At 40.7% G+C, this 17,336-nt stretch overlaps 1 protein-coding gene and 1 long non-coding RNA gene across 2 annotated transcripts in view; one reads left to right on the forward strand and one right to left on the reverse strand.

Annotated features, from left to right (window-relative positions):
- LOC129038311 (uncharacterized) overlaps positions 1 to 570 on the reverse strand; it is a 15,897-nt gene extending 15,327 nt beyond the window's left edge. Inside the window, exon 1 of the long non-coding RNA XR_008503118.1 lies at positions 261 to 570. This is a non-coding gene — a long non-coding RNA (uncharacterized LOC129038311). The remainder of the gene's footprint in view (positions 1 to 260) is intronic.
- PM20D2 (peptidase M20 domain containing 2) lies at positions 545 to 17,172 on the forward strand. Its single transcript, XM_054491103.2, has 7 exons — positions 545 to 1,179; positions 3,810 to 3,958; positions 7,595 to 7,737; positions 9,306 to 9,460; positions 12,887 to 13,022; positions 16,339 to 16,446; positions 16,665 to 17,172. The coding sequence occupies exons 1-7, from the start codon at positions 715 to 717 to the stop codon at positions 16,814 to 16,816; spliced, it is 1,308 nt and encodes a 435-aa protein (XP_054347078.2). The 5' UTR covers positions 545 to 714; the 3' UTR covers positions 16,817 to 17,172.
- The last annotated feature ends 164 nt before the right edge of the window (positions 17,173 to 17,336 follow it).

Here is a 17,336-nt window from a genome sequence, read left to right on the forward strand (position 1 = left end):
GGTTTTAACTCATTTCAAATTTTTAGTTCTACTCTATTCAAATAAATTATTATATAATAGGTAATACATACCAAGAGCTTACTGCATAATCTAGCTGCTGTTCCAGACATTAGTAACTAATGAGAAAACTGTAGAGAGTAGCTGCAGCTTTTAGTAATACAACCTCAAGGAGAAGAAAGTGGGGGCAGTACCGAAACTTATGTACAGTACCTTCGTTAGTACAGCATTGACACTGAGGGGCTCCTTCAGGAAATACAAACCTTGTGAGGTCTTTAATTACTAATGCTACAGAGTGGCGTTTTTCCGAGGACTGTGTTCCACTTGGTCTGTCTCTGATGGCTATTAACTAATAACCGTTCTCATTCTGCTGCTGTGGAAAATAAGCAACAACGGAAAAGTAATCGATAATCTTAGAGCATAACTCAAAGGCCAGAGCAGCCAAGGAGGTGGAAGAGTCCCGAGCCCCGCCTTCTCCACAGCACCCCCAAAACCCCACGGCGGGGCAGAGCGCCTGGTAGGATGCGTGCGGCCGCCAGCGTTTACCGCGGGGCGCCGGGGGCGGCCCCGGGATTGGGGGCGGCGCCCTGGGAGCCGTGTGGCCGGCGTGCGCGCTCCGCCGGGGTCCTGGAGGCCGCTGGGCGCGTGCGCGGGCGGTCGCTACCAGCGGCCGAGCCAGAGAGCGAGAGGGCGCCGAGAGCAGCGGGCTTGGGCAGCATGAGGCCCGGAGGGGAGCGGCCCGTGGAAGGGGGCGCATGCGATGGCCGCTCCGAGTTGGAGCTACTGAAGCTGCGCGCGGCGGAGTGCATAGACGAGGCGGCCGAGCGGCTGGGGGCCCTGAGCCGCGCGATCTGGAGCCAGCCCGAGCTGGCCTACGAGGAGCACCATGCCCACCGCGTGCTGACGCACTTCTTCGAGCGGGAGCCGCCCGCGGCCTCCTGGGCAGTGCAGCCTCACTACCAGCTGCCCACGGCCTTCCGCGCCGAGTGGGAGCCGCCGGAGGCCCGGGCGCCGAGCGCCACGCCACGCCCGCTGCACCTGGGCTTCCTCTGCGAGTACGACGCGCTGCCCGGCATCGGCCACGCTTGCGGCCACAACCTCATTGCCGAGGTCGGGGCGGCGGCCGCGCTGGGCGTGAGGGGGGCCTTAGAGGGCCTCCCCAGGCCGCCTCCGCCAGTGAAGGTGAGGTGGGGCCCGGGTGCGGGACGCTGTCCGAATGCCCGGGTCGGGCGGGACTCTCGTGCGCCCCGCGCGCCTTGGTGCCCTCCCGCCCGGGGCAGGTGTGTGCGGGACCGCGCTAAACCTGCGGGCCTCGCCTCGGCGCAGGAGCAGAACTGAACCCCCGTTAAAGTCAGTTCGCGTTGCCGACCTGGCGACATCTTGCAGATTATTGTTTCCTCCTCTCTAGTTATAAACAGCTCTGCTGAGTTGTTCCCTTAGGAAAGAACTTACACCCAAGCCTGGTGTTTGTTACGGGTTATTTTTGGTAACTGAGAGGCAACAGCAATTTGCTGACAAGGTTGTGTCATCAATCTCAGGAGGAAATAACTTTTTGTAGGGAATCATACGGCCCCTTTTTATTAGTCTCCAAATAAATCTTTTGTTTGTGGCAGTCCTAGAAAATGTTGTGATTCAAGTCATTGGTATTTGGATAGGAATTTTCAGTCGCTAGAACCACCAAACCCCTAGAAGTATACAAATAAAGGGGAAGTGAATGAGCATTATACATAGATGAGTTCATCCTTAAGTGTTAATTTTTTTGTTTTATGATTTTAAGAAATACCTCGACTCCTTAAACGGGGAAATGTCGTTTATGTTTGTCGTAGGGCAAGTTTAATCCTGTGTTACTCTGCTTTTCCAGATGGTATATTCTACACTATGAGCTAAGATTCAATCGTCATTCAGGTTAAGGGGAAAACAAATGTTTTATTTTCATACTCTTTAGCTCATTTCCCACAGTGTCAGTAACCTTCCTCTTTTATCCTAACACTACATCTTTTGTGGCTTTTTCACTTTAGCTGCCTTCTTTTTTCTGTCTCTGGGGGCTCGTTTTTGCATTTGTTCGGTTTTTGTTTGGGTTGGGGGAAGCATGCTTTGCCGTGTCACAAAACACTGGAGAGATTTCGCTTCAACCACGTTTTTGAAAGGTTCTGAGTAGTCAGCGAGAGACATATCGTATTTAATGAGTTAAGGGTTAAGAATGAAGAGCGGTGGGCGGATCAGTTGAGGTCTGGAGTTCGAGACCCGCCTGGCCAACATGGTGAAACCCCTGTCTCTACTAAAATACCAAAAAGAAAAAAAAAAAAATTAGCTGGGTGTGGTGGCTCACGCGTGTAATCCCAGCTACTCAGGAGGCTGAGGCAGGAGAATCTCTTGAACCCAGGAGGCAGAGGTTGCAGTGAGCCGACATCGCGCCGCAGCACTCCATCCTGGGCAACAGAGCGAGGCCCCCTCTTAAAAAAAAAAAAAAAAGGCAGCGGCTTCATGTCAGAGTTTGAGCACTGTAGAACCGCCAAAAAAAGCTAAACTTTGAGAAATGTACATTTTTTTTTTTTTTTGAGACAGAGTCTCATTCTGTCGCCCAGGCCGAATGCAGTGGTGCTATCTCGGCTCACCACAACCTCCGCCTCCCGGGTTCAAGCGATCCTCGTGCCTCAGCCTCCTGAGCTGGGATTACAGGTGCGTGCCACCATGCCCAGCTAATTTTTGCATTTGTTAGTAGAGACAGGATTTCGCCATGTTGGCCAGGCTGGTATCGAACTCCGGACCTCGGGTGAGTCGCCCACCTCGGCCTCCCACAGTGCTAGGATTACAGGCATGAGTCACCGCTCCCGGCCCACACTTCTATTCAAATGGTTGTTCTCAGTTTTAGCAAGGTTAAGTTATTAATTATCTAAAAATGGAATTTAAGTTGATTTCCTTTGCAAGCCAAGACTTTTCCAGCTTGTTTCATTGTGTTCTTATACATGATCTTGAAAATATATTAGTTGTTTATTTTGATTTTTAAAATTGTTTGAAGAAGTTAAGCTTAAATATCAAAGTAAAATGTTTATTCTGTAAAGTTCTCTTTTGTTTAATTAGGTGTTTGGTGACCAATAAATCTGCCTGGTTGAACTGGTGGAATCGAATTAGTAAGTTTGTGTAATAGTTGGCTGTTTCTAACTGTGGCATTAAGACTTGTTTAATGTTCTTCATAAAGGATTAATGAGTTCAGACTTTTAAAGTAGGTAGCCCAGTGAGGAATCAGAGTTTAGGCCAGAAGATCAGGACATCTAATCCTAATTCTGCCTGAAGACTTGCTCTGTGACCTGGGGCAAGACACTTCACTCAATTCCTCAAAAACACCCCCTGTAAAATGATGATAGAGATCGCCCACCTACCTCACAGGGTTGTTGTGAGGATAAGTAGTAAGTTAACAGTTCCTGACTCGTAAAGTAGTTAAGAATAATTATATACATACACTGAAAGGCTTAATCGAAAGGAAGCTTTTTGAAACAAATCCTAACAAATTTTGAGGAACTAAACTTGTAGTATTTTTTTTTATCTTTGCAATTAGTTGACTTGTAAAATTGGGAAAAGCTTTTTATAGTGTCTTTAGTACATACTTTGCACCAAGTTGGTATAACAGTGTACATTTTGTGATTAATTTAGCACCATTTGTTGATGCCCACTGCGTAAGCGTCATAGAACAAAACCTCTCTTAATAGGTTAAGGACTTTAATGTAGATTGTGAATACATATGCAGGTGAACCTGTTTGATATATTCCTATGAGGATTTTGTGTTTTTCCCTGACATGAGTATTTCCTTCTAGGTAATTGTCCTGGGAACCCCTGCAGAAGAAGATGGTGGTGGCAAAATTGATTTAATTGAAGCAGGGGCTTTTACAAATCTTGATGTTGTTTTTATGGCCCATCCATCACAAGAGAATGCTGCTTATCTACCAGATATGGCTGAACATGAGTGAGTAATCAAGTTGAAGATAAACTTCTTAGGGGAACACAGGCTATAGAATACTTTTATGTCTAAACCAGAGACGAAAACTCCACATTTGTACATTTAAGAAGTAAATTGAAAGACAATGACATTTGGCAAGCCTCTTCTAATTGACATTCATTATGGTGTTCATAATTGGAGTATTAAAATAGTAGCACTTAGAAACCATAGGAATAACAAACATGTTGACAATTAAGTTCTCTTTTGAACTGTCAATAATCTGGTGTCTGGAAAACATCTCTCCTTTGATGTGAAATTGTCTTTGCAGCCGAATAGATTTGCAAGAGATCGTTCTGTTAGATATGGGAAGAAAATACACTTATCCATTTTATTTACTTTAATTTGAGTTCTTTGCAGAGAGGATAAATTATGTCCTGAGAGAGAATATGAAACATGAGTAGCTATGATTTTTGTGGAACTTCTCATTCTGTGCTTTTCCGATTTGTCTGGTGCTGAAACCTTGTATTTGTCTTTCTTTATGTTGAAGAACTCACTTTTTAGTACCTAGGAGCACACATCATTGAAGTGGTTTGGATTTTTTATACCAGAAATTGCAACCATAGTAGTAACCATAGTAGTTAATGGTCCAGGCACAAGGAGCCAGTGCTCAGTTGCTTCAGCAAAACTCTGTGTTTTCCTCAGAAGTAGCTCGGTACCTAGGGAGTGATAGCAGAACCATCACAGCAGTGCTTCTAGATTGTACCCGGGTATCCCACCTCTTAGCACCTTACCAGGCCCTGTTTTCAAAGGGTGATCATTTTAACCATTAGGGTATCTTCCTTCTTATCACTGGGAATTGGTACTGTGACAGTAGGAGGAATCTTTGAACTTTGATTTCAAGGGTGGTGGTAAACTAGTCCAGTCCATCTCTAGAAAACACTAGGGATTAGAAATCTCTGCCCTTGCCTTTGACTAGAAGGAGCCTGCATATGCAGGCAGGCTCTGCAGCTCATTACCCTTCTGGGACTTAAGGTTAGGCTTCCTGGTCTTGGTTCTGAAGTCAGCGCACTTGACCCCAGGCCTTCTCTTAGTGTCTGCGCCTTCTTAGCTTTCTCATTGATCATCTCTTTTTTTTTTTTTTTTTTTTTTTTTTTGGAGACTGAGTCTCACTCAATTGCTTAGACCAGAGTGCAGTGGCACGATCTTGGCTCACTGCAACCTCCACATCCCAGGTTCAAGTGATTCTCCTTCCTCAGCCTCCTGAGTAGCTGGGATTACAGGCGTGCGCCACCACGCCCAGTTAATTTTCATATTTTTAGTAGAGATGGGGTTTCACCGTGTTGGTCAGGCTGGTCTTGAACTCCTAACCTCAAGTGATTCACCCACCTTGGCCTCCCAAAGTGCTGGGGTTACAGGCATGAGCCATCACACCTGGCCTTCATTGGTCATCTTTTAAGATAGAAAAGAGAGGTCAGGTGCAGTGGCTCACACCTGTAATCCCAGCACTTCGGGAGGCCAAGGCAGGTGGATCACCTGAGGTTAGGAGTTTGAGACCAGCCTGGCCAACTTGGCAAAACCCCATCTCTACTAAAAATACAAAAATTAGCCAGGCTTGGTGGTGGGCACCTGTAATCCCAGCTACTCGGGAGGCTGAGCCAGGAGAATTGCTTGAACCTGGGAGGCAGAGGTTGCAGTGAGCCGAGATCGTGCCATTGCACTCCAGCCTGGCCACCCGACAAGTGAAACTCCATCTCAAAAAAAAAAAAAAAAAAAGAACAAGATCAAGAATTCTTTTTTTTTTTTTTAATTACTAATCCACTTTTCTTAAAAATTCTTTTTTTTTTTTTTTTTCCGAGAGAATCTGGCTTTGTCACCCAGGCTAGAGTACAGTGGCGCAATCTCAGCTCACTGCAGCCTCCACCTCTGGGTTCAAGGGATTCTCCTGCCTCAGCCTCCCATGGACCTGGGATTACAGGCGAGCACCACCACACCCAGCTAATTTTTGTATTTTTAGTAGAGACAGGGTCACCATGTTGGCCAGGCTGGTCTTGAACTCCTGACCTCAAGTGATCCACCCGATTTGGCCTCCCAAAGTGCTGGAATTACAGGCATGAGCCACTGGGCCCAACCACAGATTTCTAATGAATAAGATAAAGCAATCCTGCTGACCACCTTTCCCAAATCCAGTCCTTTTTCTAGAGGTATGTATCCTTTTCAGAGTGTTTTTGGTGTACTTATGGGACATAAATAGAATCCTGTATAAATTAAATTGTGAAAGAAGGTTTTCCTCAAGTATTCCACTCTATATTGTTCTGGCTTTTTAAAATTAAATAGTATGTCTTGAAAATAATTCCATATAATCCTTTTCGTTTTTATAATATTTATCACCAGTTGTGATAAAATTCCAGTTTTGCCAGGCCAGGTGGCTCACACCTGTAATCATAGCACTTAGGGACATAAAGGCAGGAGAGTCTCTTGAGCCCAGGAGTTCATGACCAGCCTGGGCAACATGGTGAAGCCCTGCCTCTACAAAAAAAATAAAAAAATAACTGGGCATGGAGCACTCCTGTGGTCTCAGCTATTCATCTGTGGGAGGCTGAGGCAGAGGAGGATTGCTTGAACTAGGGAGGTGGAGACTGCAGTGAGCTGTGATCACGACACTGCACTCCAGCCAGGGTGACAGAGCAAGATGAGTATCAAAAAAAAAATTCATTTCAAGGTCATGGTGATAAGATATATATCAAGAAAATAACAATACAGTATCCTGAAATCTAATACATGTTTGATGTTTTTACTTGATTTTTGTCCTGCTAATAGAATGTCTGGAATCAGTTGAGAAGAAATATCATAAGCATTCTAAGGACTCCTGAATCTAACCCATTAAAATAAGTCCAGATTGGTTTTCTAATCACCTAAATGTGGGTACTATTAATCAGGTTTAAAAAGTGTTATCTAAGCATGTCAATCACAGAGCTTTATAAGTAACTATTCAACACCCAATCCTTTCTCTAATCTTTTTTTTTTTTTAATTGTATTAGAGCAGTTAGACTGGTGTGAGAACTATTTGTAAGCGGAGTAACCATTTATAAAAATGTAAAATATTAGTGATGTAGGCATTTTGGAACATTAATAAAATATTGGATATTGGTCAGGAACAACTGCTTTAATACTAGGGTATCTTGTGATAACGTTGAATATAATCTGATTTTCAGAGGTTGTCTTAACCCACTTCAAATAGTAACTCCTTTCTGTGTTTCCTGACCTTCCACCTCTTAAGACAGAATTTCTGATTTTTTGCAGACTTTCGATACAGAATCATCACAGTGCTGTGTAAAAACATACAGGATCCATTTTTTTTTTTTTTTGTAATTTCAGCACCTGATACCATATTGCATGTTTGCATTAGATTGTGTATACATTTAATCTGTTCTCTTTTTCTCTCTTTTTTGGGAATGCTTTCTTTGTGTCAAGCACTATGTTACCTAATAATAAACTATAACTAACATAAATAAATTGCAGTGTTATTACTACAAAAAATTTGCAAATCAAAAGTCCAGCAATGTGAATTAATTTTGAATAGTAGTTGGGTAATTCTGACTACCTGGATTTTCTTACTTTAGCAATAATAACAAAAGTAATTTCAAATGATTTTTTATTTCCTAGTGTGACTGTGAAATACTACGGAAAAGCATCTCATTCTGCTTCTTATCCCTGGGAAGGATTAAATGCATTAGATGCTGCTGTGCTGGCCTATAACAATCTATCTGTGTTCAGACAGCAAATGAAACCAACCTGGAGAGTTCATGGTATGAATGTCAAATACCTTCTATAATAGATGGTGCTTACTATAGTTCAGTGCAGTATAATTATTTAATATTCAATTTTTAAAATTTTGGAAATATTTTTGTACTTCATATGAATATTCTGATTTTTAAGCATATTTTCAGAAATTCATGTGACAGGATACTAAGATGTTTGTCTATATAGGGGTAGAAAGACAGTTTTGATTATTGTACATATATGGAATGTCATCTTTGAGTATCAAAGATAAAGGTTTTATGTAAGGAGCTGTGTTCTTTTGGTGGGTGTTTGAAAATTGGATCTTGATTTTCCAGTTGTCCTCATTATTTCTTAATGATAACCAAATTTTGTCAATTAAAAAAAAGATATAATAACTGTTAGTTTTACCTAAGTGCTGTTAGTCCTGAGTAATATCTTTTTGTGTGATTTTTTGTTTTTGAGACAGTCTTGCTCTGTTGCCTGGGCTGGAGTGCAGTGGTGCAATCTTGGCTCACTGCAACTTCTGCTTCCTGGGTTCAAGTGATCCTCCTGCTTCAGCCTCCCAAATAGCTGGGATTACAGGCAGGCAAGCACCACCAAACCCAGCTAATATTTGCATTTTTTGCAGAGACGGGGTCTTGCTATGTTGGCCAGGCTGGTCTCAAACTCCTGGCCTCAAGTGATCTGCCCACCTCAGCCTCCCAAAGTGCTGGGATTACAGGTGTGAGCCACCAAACCTGGTCCTGAATAATGTCTTTTAAAATTATATGTATATATCACCATAATATAAATACAGTCATAAAGCACTTTCTTGAAGGCACACATTTGTTTTTTAATTTATTTCCTTATGATTTAGGAAATTGTTATATTTTAATATCTATTCTTTACCTGATTTTGCTATAGCCTGAGGTCAATTTGTGATTGTACTTTTACCAGTTTTCCTGCTTTAGTTTCTTTAAAAGGAACAAACAGGAATGTGTAGAAATATTTTTTTAAAGTAGGTCATATGACATTGGATTTTTTGTATCTATTTTAGTTATTACTTTGAATGAATAAATCTTAATTCTTTATAATTCCAAATAAATGCATTTGTTTTGACAGTTGATAATACTTAGTGATCTTTGACCTGCGTTGGTTTTTTTCTTGGCATGAAAATTATTTTTCCTAGAGCTAAATGCCATTTAAAATGTTCATGGGATTCCTGAGGTATGAGGGTAATTATAGAACCTCATACCATTGTTGAGGTATGGTAAAATCTTTTCCAGAAAGCTTAAGATGTTACTAAATTTTTTTGTGGTTATATAATTTCTAAGTTTCATTGTAGTCTGGATCATAATTTCTTAACATTATATAAATTCTTTTGAATGAAGTGCATATGGATAATTATTTTTTCTTATCAGCCAAAAAATATCACCCTACGTATAGAAATTTCAGTTGTACAACATAACAAAATCTTTGATTGGTATATTGGTGGAGCTAGTAAGTTTAAATTATTTTTCTTTATGAACACATTGGCTGGAAAACTTAATGGGTGTATTTAAGCTTAAAGAAATGGTCACCAAGCTTAATTCTAGTAATTTGGTTCTTTTTATAGGTATAATAAAAAATGGTGGTGTAAAACCCAATATTATTCCCTCTTATTCTGAATTAATCTATTACTTCCGTGCACCCTCAATGAAAGAACTTCAAGTTTTGACCAAAAAGGCAGAAGATTGCTTCAGAGCTGCAGCTTTGGCTTCAGGGTGCACAGTAAGAACTTTTAAAAGTTAATCTAAGTTACAATCAGAGGTATATATGTGGGCTAGCGCTGTTAGATTGAAACCTAACTTGACTTTCTTATTTGGTGACATGTTGAATATGCAAAATGAATTGGCTGAATAGTTAATGTGAAAGTCTTTAATTTTTACACATTTCATTCCTCAGTGCTTGCAATAGGGAAGATGACAGATCATCTTACTTATATAGTAATTAGAATAATTCTGATACTTCTATGCTAGAATTCCTGCCTTTTTACAAGTTATATTCTTCCTTGTCAGCAGTTATACTTTTAGAATTGCTATATGTAGTTTCTATCAAGGAAAGTTTATGGCAAAATCAGCAAAAACTTTTTTTTTTTTTTTTTTTTGGTGAGGGGACAGGGTCTTGCTCTATTGCCCAGGCTGGAGTGCAGTGGCACGATCTTAGCTCACTACAACCTCCGCCTTCCAGGCTGAAGCAATCCTCTCACCTCTGCCTCCCACCTCAGCCCACTAAGTAGCTGGGACTACAGGCACGCACCCCCACACCCGGCTAATTTTTTGTATCTTTTTGTGGAGACAGGGCCTCGCCATATTGCCCAGGCTGGTCTCAAACTCCTGAGCTCAAGTGATCCACCCACCTCGGCCTTCTAAAGTGCTGGGATTATAGGCATGAACCATCTCGCCCAGCCAGCGAAAGCTATTTTTGAAGTTAGGGTGTGTATAGTAGTGATATAAATACTATGGCTTGCTGGAATGGAAGATAAAATAGACACAGAAGTTAGTTAAGAGGTTTTATTGATTTGTTTCTGTTTGTTTGTTTTTGAGACAGAGTCTTGCTCTGTTGCCCAGGCTGGAGCGCAGTGGTGCAATTTTGGCTCAATGCAACCTCCTCCGCCTCCTGGGTTCAAGCGATTCTCGTGCCTCAGCCTTACAAGTAGCTGGGACTACAGGCACTTGGCACCACACCCGGCTAATTTTTTTTTTTTTTTTTTTTTTGAGGTGGAGTCTTGCCCTGTCACCCAGGCTGGAGTGCAATGGCGCGATCTCAGCTCACCGCAACCTCCGCCTCCCAGGTTCAAACAATTCTCCTGCCTCAGCCTCCTGAGTAGTTGGGATTACAGGCGCCTGCCTCCACACCCGGCTATTTTTTTGTATCTTTAGTAGAGACGAGGTTTCACCATGTTGGCCAGGCTGGTCTCGAACTCCTGACCTCATGATCCACCCACCTCAGCCTCCCAAAGTGCTGGAATTACAGGTGTGAGCCACCACGCTGACTGGTTTTGTTGATTTGAACCATAAAGTTAGCAGTATTTAAATACCAATCATGTACTGTGTAAAGTGGAGTGAGTTTTAGAATTACACGAGATAAGAATCTTGCCCTAGAGGGAGCCTGTAGTCTAGTTGGAGAGACAAGATCTTGACCCATAACTCTCAGCCTAGCTAATTCTGCAACCTTTAGAAATGTTTAGTGTCTTTGGCCCTCCATTTTCTTGCTTCAAAAATGGAGATAATAACAATCTATGTTAGAATTCTTGTGAGAATTAAATGCGATAATGTTTCTGAAGGGTTTAGAGCCCAGCCTTGATTTGTATTACCTTATTTTTTTCTGTTCTTATTAGTCTAGAGATGTGTGATTGATTCACGTAGTATCAGTATCTCACAGTAGCAGTAATTCTCAGAAAGCATATGTTACGTGTTCTGAGAGTAGTGTGGAATGTGTCGTGAGGATCAGAGGTAGGAAAGAGTGGTCTGGGTCTGTTAACCTTGGAGGAAGGTTTTGTGGAAGACTGTAGACCTGAACTGAGCTTTGAAGGGTGATCATACTTTCAGATATGCATGGGAAAGACAGAGACTGATAGTTCTTAGGGAATATAGTCAGCAAAGATAAGAATATAGAAGCTCTTGTTGTGTCGTAGTTAATCGATAAACATATGGACAGATGTAGGAGCAAAGATGTATTCTCATATGCCACTAGAGAAGATGGGTATAGATATAGTGAATGAAAACTATGAAGTATCCATAGCCGAGGGCAGTAAAAACTAAATATTTATTCCCTTATTTATTTATAATTATAAATATTTATTTGTGAAATACATACGCATGTGAACTGTTATCATTAGGCAATATCTCAAGGTGTACAGTATTCCCTTATGGTAAGGTTTGTTGTTATTGGATTTGAATCTATATTTAATTTATTTACTTTTAAAGTTTTTTGTAGAGATAGGATCTCCCTGTGTTGCCTAGGCTGGTCTCAAACTCCTGGGCTCAAGTGATCCTCGTGCTTTGGCCTCCCAAAGTTCTGGGACTGCAGGTGTAAGCCACCTTGCCTGGCCTAAATCTATATTTTAAATAATCTCTTAGTGATTTCTTATATTTTGGCTGACTTGTAAGGTCTGATTTGGTTGTCATAATTTCTACCATAGATGTTGCTAAGAATAAAAGAAATGTCATCTCTGCCATTTTATGACTGGCTTTTGCTAATATTGGTTTGAGGGAATATTGCCAATTTTTATTTAATCAAAACTGAATCTGTAAATCCACTTAACTGGCCACATAAAAGCTGCTTCTGTATCTTTATATACTGAAATTAATAAATGAGGACTGTTGTCACACCCTTCCTCATTGCAGATCTTCTACATTTCCCTTAGAGTACTTTTCTGCCTCTCACACCCGGCAGTGATGTCAGTGTCAGTTTGCATATTGAATATTAGTAAAGCTAAATTTCTTTTTTTTGGAGACTGAATCCTAGAGCAGTGTTCCTCAGAGTGTGATTTTTGGGTCACCTATGTCAGAATTACTTTGAGGTGCTGGTTAAAATAAAAATTAGGCTGGGTGCAGTGGCTGACACCTGTAATCCCAGCACTTTGGGAGGCTGAGGCGGGCGGGTCACCTGAAGTCAGGAGTTTGAGACCAGCCTGGCCAACATGGCAAAACCCCATCTCTACTAAAATACAAAAACAATTAGCTGGGCTTGGTGGCGGGCACCTGTAATCCCAGCTACTTGGGAGGCTAAGGCAGGAGAATCACTTGAACCTGGGAGGCGGAGGTTGCAGTGAGCTGAGATCGCACCACTGCACTCCAGCCTGGGCAACAGAGTGAGACTCCATCTCAAAAATAAAATAAAAATTTCTGGGCCCTTCTCATACCCTATCTAGGTGACTGAAGTTGACACTTGCTAGCTAGTATAGAGCTTGGTGACATTGTGGTGTTTAGTGTATATATAACATAAAAGAGATAGAGTCCTAGGAACTCTCGTTATAGAAAATAAATCTTTTTTTTTTCTTTTTTAAGGCAAGAGATTTGAGAGTGTTTATATCTGAAAGGAAAAGTATCTTCTCTTAAAACCTCTTCGTATTAGAGAACAATCACTGGTTTGAAAATTAGATAGTGAATTTGAGTTTTTTATTTCAAAATTTGTTTTGCAATTTTTTATTAGGTGGAAATTAAAGGTGGAGCACATGATTATTACAATGTTCTTCCCAATAAGAGCCTATGGAAAGCGTATATGGAAAATGGAAGAAAGCTAGGGATAGAATTCATTTCAGAAGATACAATGTTGAATGGCCCTTCAGGTAATTAAGTGTTTTTTTAATATATTGAGCTATTTGAGGAAGAGAAATACCATCTTTGGTTAAATTGGTTTTATTTAATGGTTTGGGAGGTAGGGAGGTACTACTGATGTTTTTAATATTTTCACAAACTTTATGGTTAGGGGAAAGAAACTAATGGACTGTTAAGTGAGTGTAGAATGTCAAACGAGCAGACTTGATTTTAGAAATAGTCAACCTACATTTTTGTCTGTATTCTAAATATTTTCTAGTGTTTAAGTTTCGTTAGTTTTAATTTTTTAGTAAGTAGCTAAGGTGGGATATAGAATTTTAATTCATTCTCAGTCATCACAATAAGCAGGTTACTAAGTACTTATCTGGGGCATTTTCAGTTTCTGAGGAGCAACAGAGAACTAGAATTGAAATAAGCATATTTATGTTAGTTTTTTTTCCTTTTAAAAGCATATTATTACTAATACATTTGCAAGTTAGAGATGTATCTTCTGTTTTAAAAATAGATGTTTGATGAAGTAGGCCCAAAAGGACTTGGTGGTGAAAATGGGGTATCAGTGTCATTCATTAAGATAAGGAGTTCAAGAGAAAGAGCAGGTTAGGGTAAGAGGGGGTTGTTATAAATTATTAGTATGTTAAACTTGAGGTGCTTATAGTATTTCTAAGTGGAGCTGTTCAGTACCTGTTAAATCTAGAACCCAGAAAGATGTCTAGTTTGGAGATTTAGGAGTTGTCCATATATGAAAGGTAATAGAAGACATAGATGTCAATGAGGTTGCCCAAATACATAGAGGAAGAAGATTCCCAGAGATCAGACATTGGCAGTCAACAGAGTGGTCAGAGAGAAAGCCAGACAATCAGGAGAGAGGAGAAGTCATGGAAGCCAAGGGAGAAGAAAACTTACAGAAGAGAAGGAGGCATAAATCATGTCAGGTGCTGTAGAGACTGAATAAGATGAATATGGTCTAGTGTCCACTGGACTCTAGTAATTAGAAATTCATGAATTGTCTGGAAGAAAATAGTACAAGACCAGTGGTACCAGATGCTGGGTCTCACTTCTCTACCCAGGGCATTGACTGCTGAGATAGTGGAAGTAGCAAATGAAGACTATTCTTTTTTCAAGAGAGGTAGCTTTCAAGGAAAATAGAGTGGATACAAGCTTGAGGGAAATATGGAAAAGAAAATAGTTTTTAGGGGAAGATACTTGAGAAGTAGATGTAATGTTTAGGAAGGAGATCAGGGAGTTCAGAGACTTTCCCTCTAGGAAGTAGCACACAGTGAGCATTGAGCTGGTAGGGCTGAGGGATTGAGAGAGAATTGCCACTGAGAGGAGTTGTCCAGGGACATCAGAGTTTCATGTTTTCTTTTGTTTCTGGACAGCATGAGAGCTCAGCTCAGCATGGTTCTGTTCTTTTACCCTAGCAGGTTTCTGCAGTCTAGCTATAGAAGGGAAGACACATGGCCTGCTCTACCCCGGGTTTGGGTTTTATATAATGGACAAAACAGTAGGATAAAGTGGCTGTGATTTTGGTATGATTTGTGGGCTGTAGGGTCTAGTTCCACAAGTAAGATCTTAAAATATGCAACAGGCTTTTTTTTGTCCATCCTTTTTTGTTTTGTTTTGTTTTTACACTCAGACTCTTTAGACTCTTTAAACACTAGAGAAGCTTTTTCCATCCTGTTCACTAATGTCCCATCACTGTGCATCCTCAGTATCTGGAGCCATTTCTGGCACAGTTAAGTGCTTAGTGAATATTTTCTGAAGCAGTACTTCTATAGAGGCTACTATGCCTCAAAGTCTGGCCTCAGTCTGCATTTACCACATAACTAGCAGCTGTGAGACTATCGGCATGTTATTTAATACCCATAAGCCTTGGTTTCTTCATGTTTAAAATGGAAACTGTTCTAAATGTTAATGAGAATATATACAAAGCATTTAGGATTGTGTTTGGAACGTAGTATTCCAGATAAATGTTAGCTACTCTTTGTCACATATTCCTTTATACTCTTACCACTCACTGTGTAGCCTCACTTTGCCTGCATGGTGTTTGACATGTAATAAACATTCAGTAAATATTCATTGAGTGAACATAAGGCTTTGTTTTTACTGTGATTTATTCAACAAGTGTCTGTGTGTCAATCCTGTGAGAAGCTAGATGCACAGTCATTTCAAATACTACTTCTTGCCTTATACAGCCTCATAATTTAGTTTCTGACATAAGCATGAACCAAATCATCCAATACGTGGAAAATTAAAAAGTACTGTAAAGGAGAGTAATACATCTCTGTGAGAGCCTATGCTAGAGGAATTTCACTTTATGGGAAGGTGAAGTAAGTAAGGCTTTGCTGAGGAAATGATGCTTAAGATGGAATTTGAAGGTTAAGTAAGAGTTACAGAGATGATGCAGGGATAGCATGTGCAAGGGTCCTGTGACGGGGAGAGCATGGTGAGTGTCTAGAGTGGCTAGGGCATCGAGAGTATTGGGAACGTGGTATGAGATCAGGTTGGAAAGGTGAATGAAGATTGAAAAAAAAAAAAAGACGGCAAATAGAGTAGATGCTGCTAGACCAATTAGGAAACTTCTAGTTCAGGCAAGAGATAATGATAGCATAGACTGGGGACAGGTGTTGGTGATGGTGATGCAAAGAGCGTTAGGATTCTGAGATATTTGGCAGGTACTGTTGATAGGTGGAGTGGAGGTAGAAGAAGAGAAAGATCATGAGTTTGACTTTAGATATGTTAAGTTTGATCTACCTTGAAGACATCCAAGAGAAGATACCAGTCTGGCAACTGGTTGTATGAGCATGGAACTTAGCAGAGACTGGAAAGAGATTTGAGTTGGTGGTGATTTGAAGCAATACATATGGACAAAATCTTGGGAAAGAATATGCAGTAAGAAGAGAAAGGGGCCTGGAATGGAGTCTCCCGTAACTAATATTTCATCATCAGGTAGAGAGGGCTCTATCCCCAAGAGAGACAGAAGAAGGGGCCATCAGAGAGGCCGAAGGGAAGCTATGCAAGTGCTGTGTCACAGAAGAGAAGAAAGGGAGTAGGTGGCAGCGTGGAGTGCTGGCCAAGAGGGCCAGTAAAAGCCGTGAGACAAGATGAGGGCAGGTTTGCAGTGACCTTCGTGAGAGATGTGACTGATACAGGGGAGTGGGTGGCAGACTCAGTGGAAGGTGAGCCCGTGAAAGCATGAGCATACGGACAACTCTCCAAGAAGCTCACTTCTCTGGGTCTCTTCTAACAGGGACTGTGACTTCATAACTCAAGAATACTTAACCACATATACTTTAAATAGACTTTTCTTACTTTGTGTTTTCCAAGGATCTACGGATTTTGGAAATGTTACTTTTGTGGTTCCTGGAATTCATCCATATTTTCACATTGGATCTAATGCCTTGAATCATACTGAACAGTACACTGAAGCTGCTGGTAAGTGTTGTTGGATGTGACTGTTTTGGCACACACACTCTTCTTCTGGTAGTAGCTGCCTTTCTGTTTAACCTACTATTTCACTACATAACATCACCTCAGTAAATACTGCACTGTGGTGGGCAGTTGGAGAGCCAGTTGAGATATGGATAGCTAACCTGTGAAATTAAATACAGCTTAAATAAGTAAGGAGGTATTTTATTTTCTCTACCTTTTAGGGTCACAGGAAGCTCAGTTCTACACTTTGCGGACGGCCAAAGCTCTGGCAATGACGGCACTGGATGTTATTTTTAAACCAGAGTTACTGGAAGGAATCAGAGAGGACTTTAAACTGAAACTTCAAGAACAATTTGTAAATGCAGTAGAATAAAAGGAAGACTTAGAGGCCACTTATAAATCAAGAAGACGTGATGATTTTTTTCTTTTAATCTCTTTTAATGAAGGCATGCTTGTTTTTTAATCTTAAAGGAGTAAAATTCTTTTTACCGGGTAAGTGAGGACAGGGTGTGGAGAAAACATATTACCTCACATCTAAAGTGAAAATTTTTGCAAATCCATACTCGATAGGATTATGATATTACAGGAGCTGATATGTGATGCCATTCTTTCTTTTTTTTTTCCCCCACAACCACTCACCTTCACAGTAGTGATACCATTTCTTAACCTGGAGGATACATGGCATCATTTTTATAAAATATTTTAATAAACCTTTTTATAAGCCTTAAATGTTGTGTGTATTTTTAAAAGCTTAAGAGATTTCAAACCTTATATTCAGAATTGACACCCATGAGAGTGTTTTGTGGTATAGGCTGGTAAACTTGTTCTCTAATCGTGTATTAGTTTCTCTACCAGATTGTATATTTGAAGCCAGTGTCTTTTTTTTTTTTTTT

This window comes from Pongo pygmaeus, chromosome 5 (assembly GCF_028885625.2).
Source record: "Pongo pygmaeus isolate AG05252 chromosome 5, NHGRI_mPonPyg2-v2.0_pri, whole genome shotgun sequence".
Classification (NCBI taxonomy): Eukaryota; Metazoa; Chordata; class Mammalia; order Primates; family Hominidae; genus Pongo; species Pongo pygmaeus.

What these genes read in the sequence shown, in the direction of transcription:
- PM20D2 (XM_054491103.2), top strand. Translation starts at nt 715, where the DNA reads ATGAGGCCCGGAGGGGAGCGGCCCGTGGAAGGGGGCGCATGCGATGGC. An exon ending in CTTTGGCTTCAGGGTGCACA is followed by an intron (nt 9,461 to 12,886) that starts GTAAGAACTTTT and finishes ATTTTTTATTAG; the next exon opens with GTGGAAATTAAAGGTGGAGC. An exon ending in ACAGTACACTGAAGCTGCTG is followed by an intron (nt 16,447 to 16,664) that starts GTAAGTGTTGTT and finishes TCTACCTTTTAG; the next exon opens with GGTCACAGGAAGCTCAGTTC.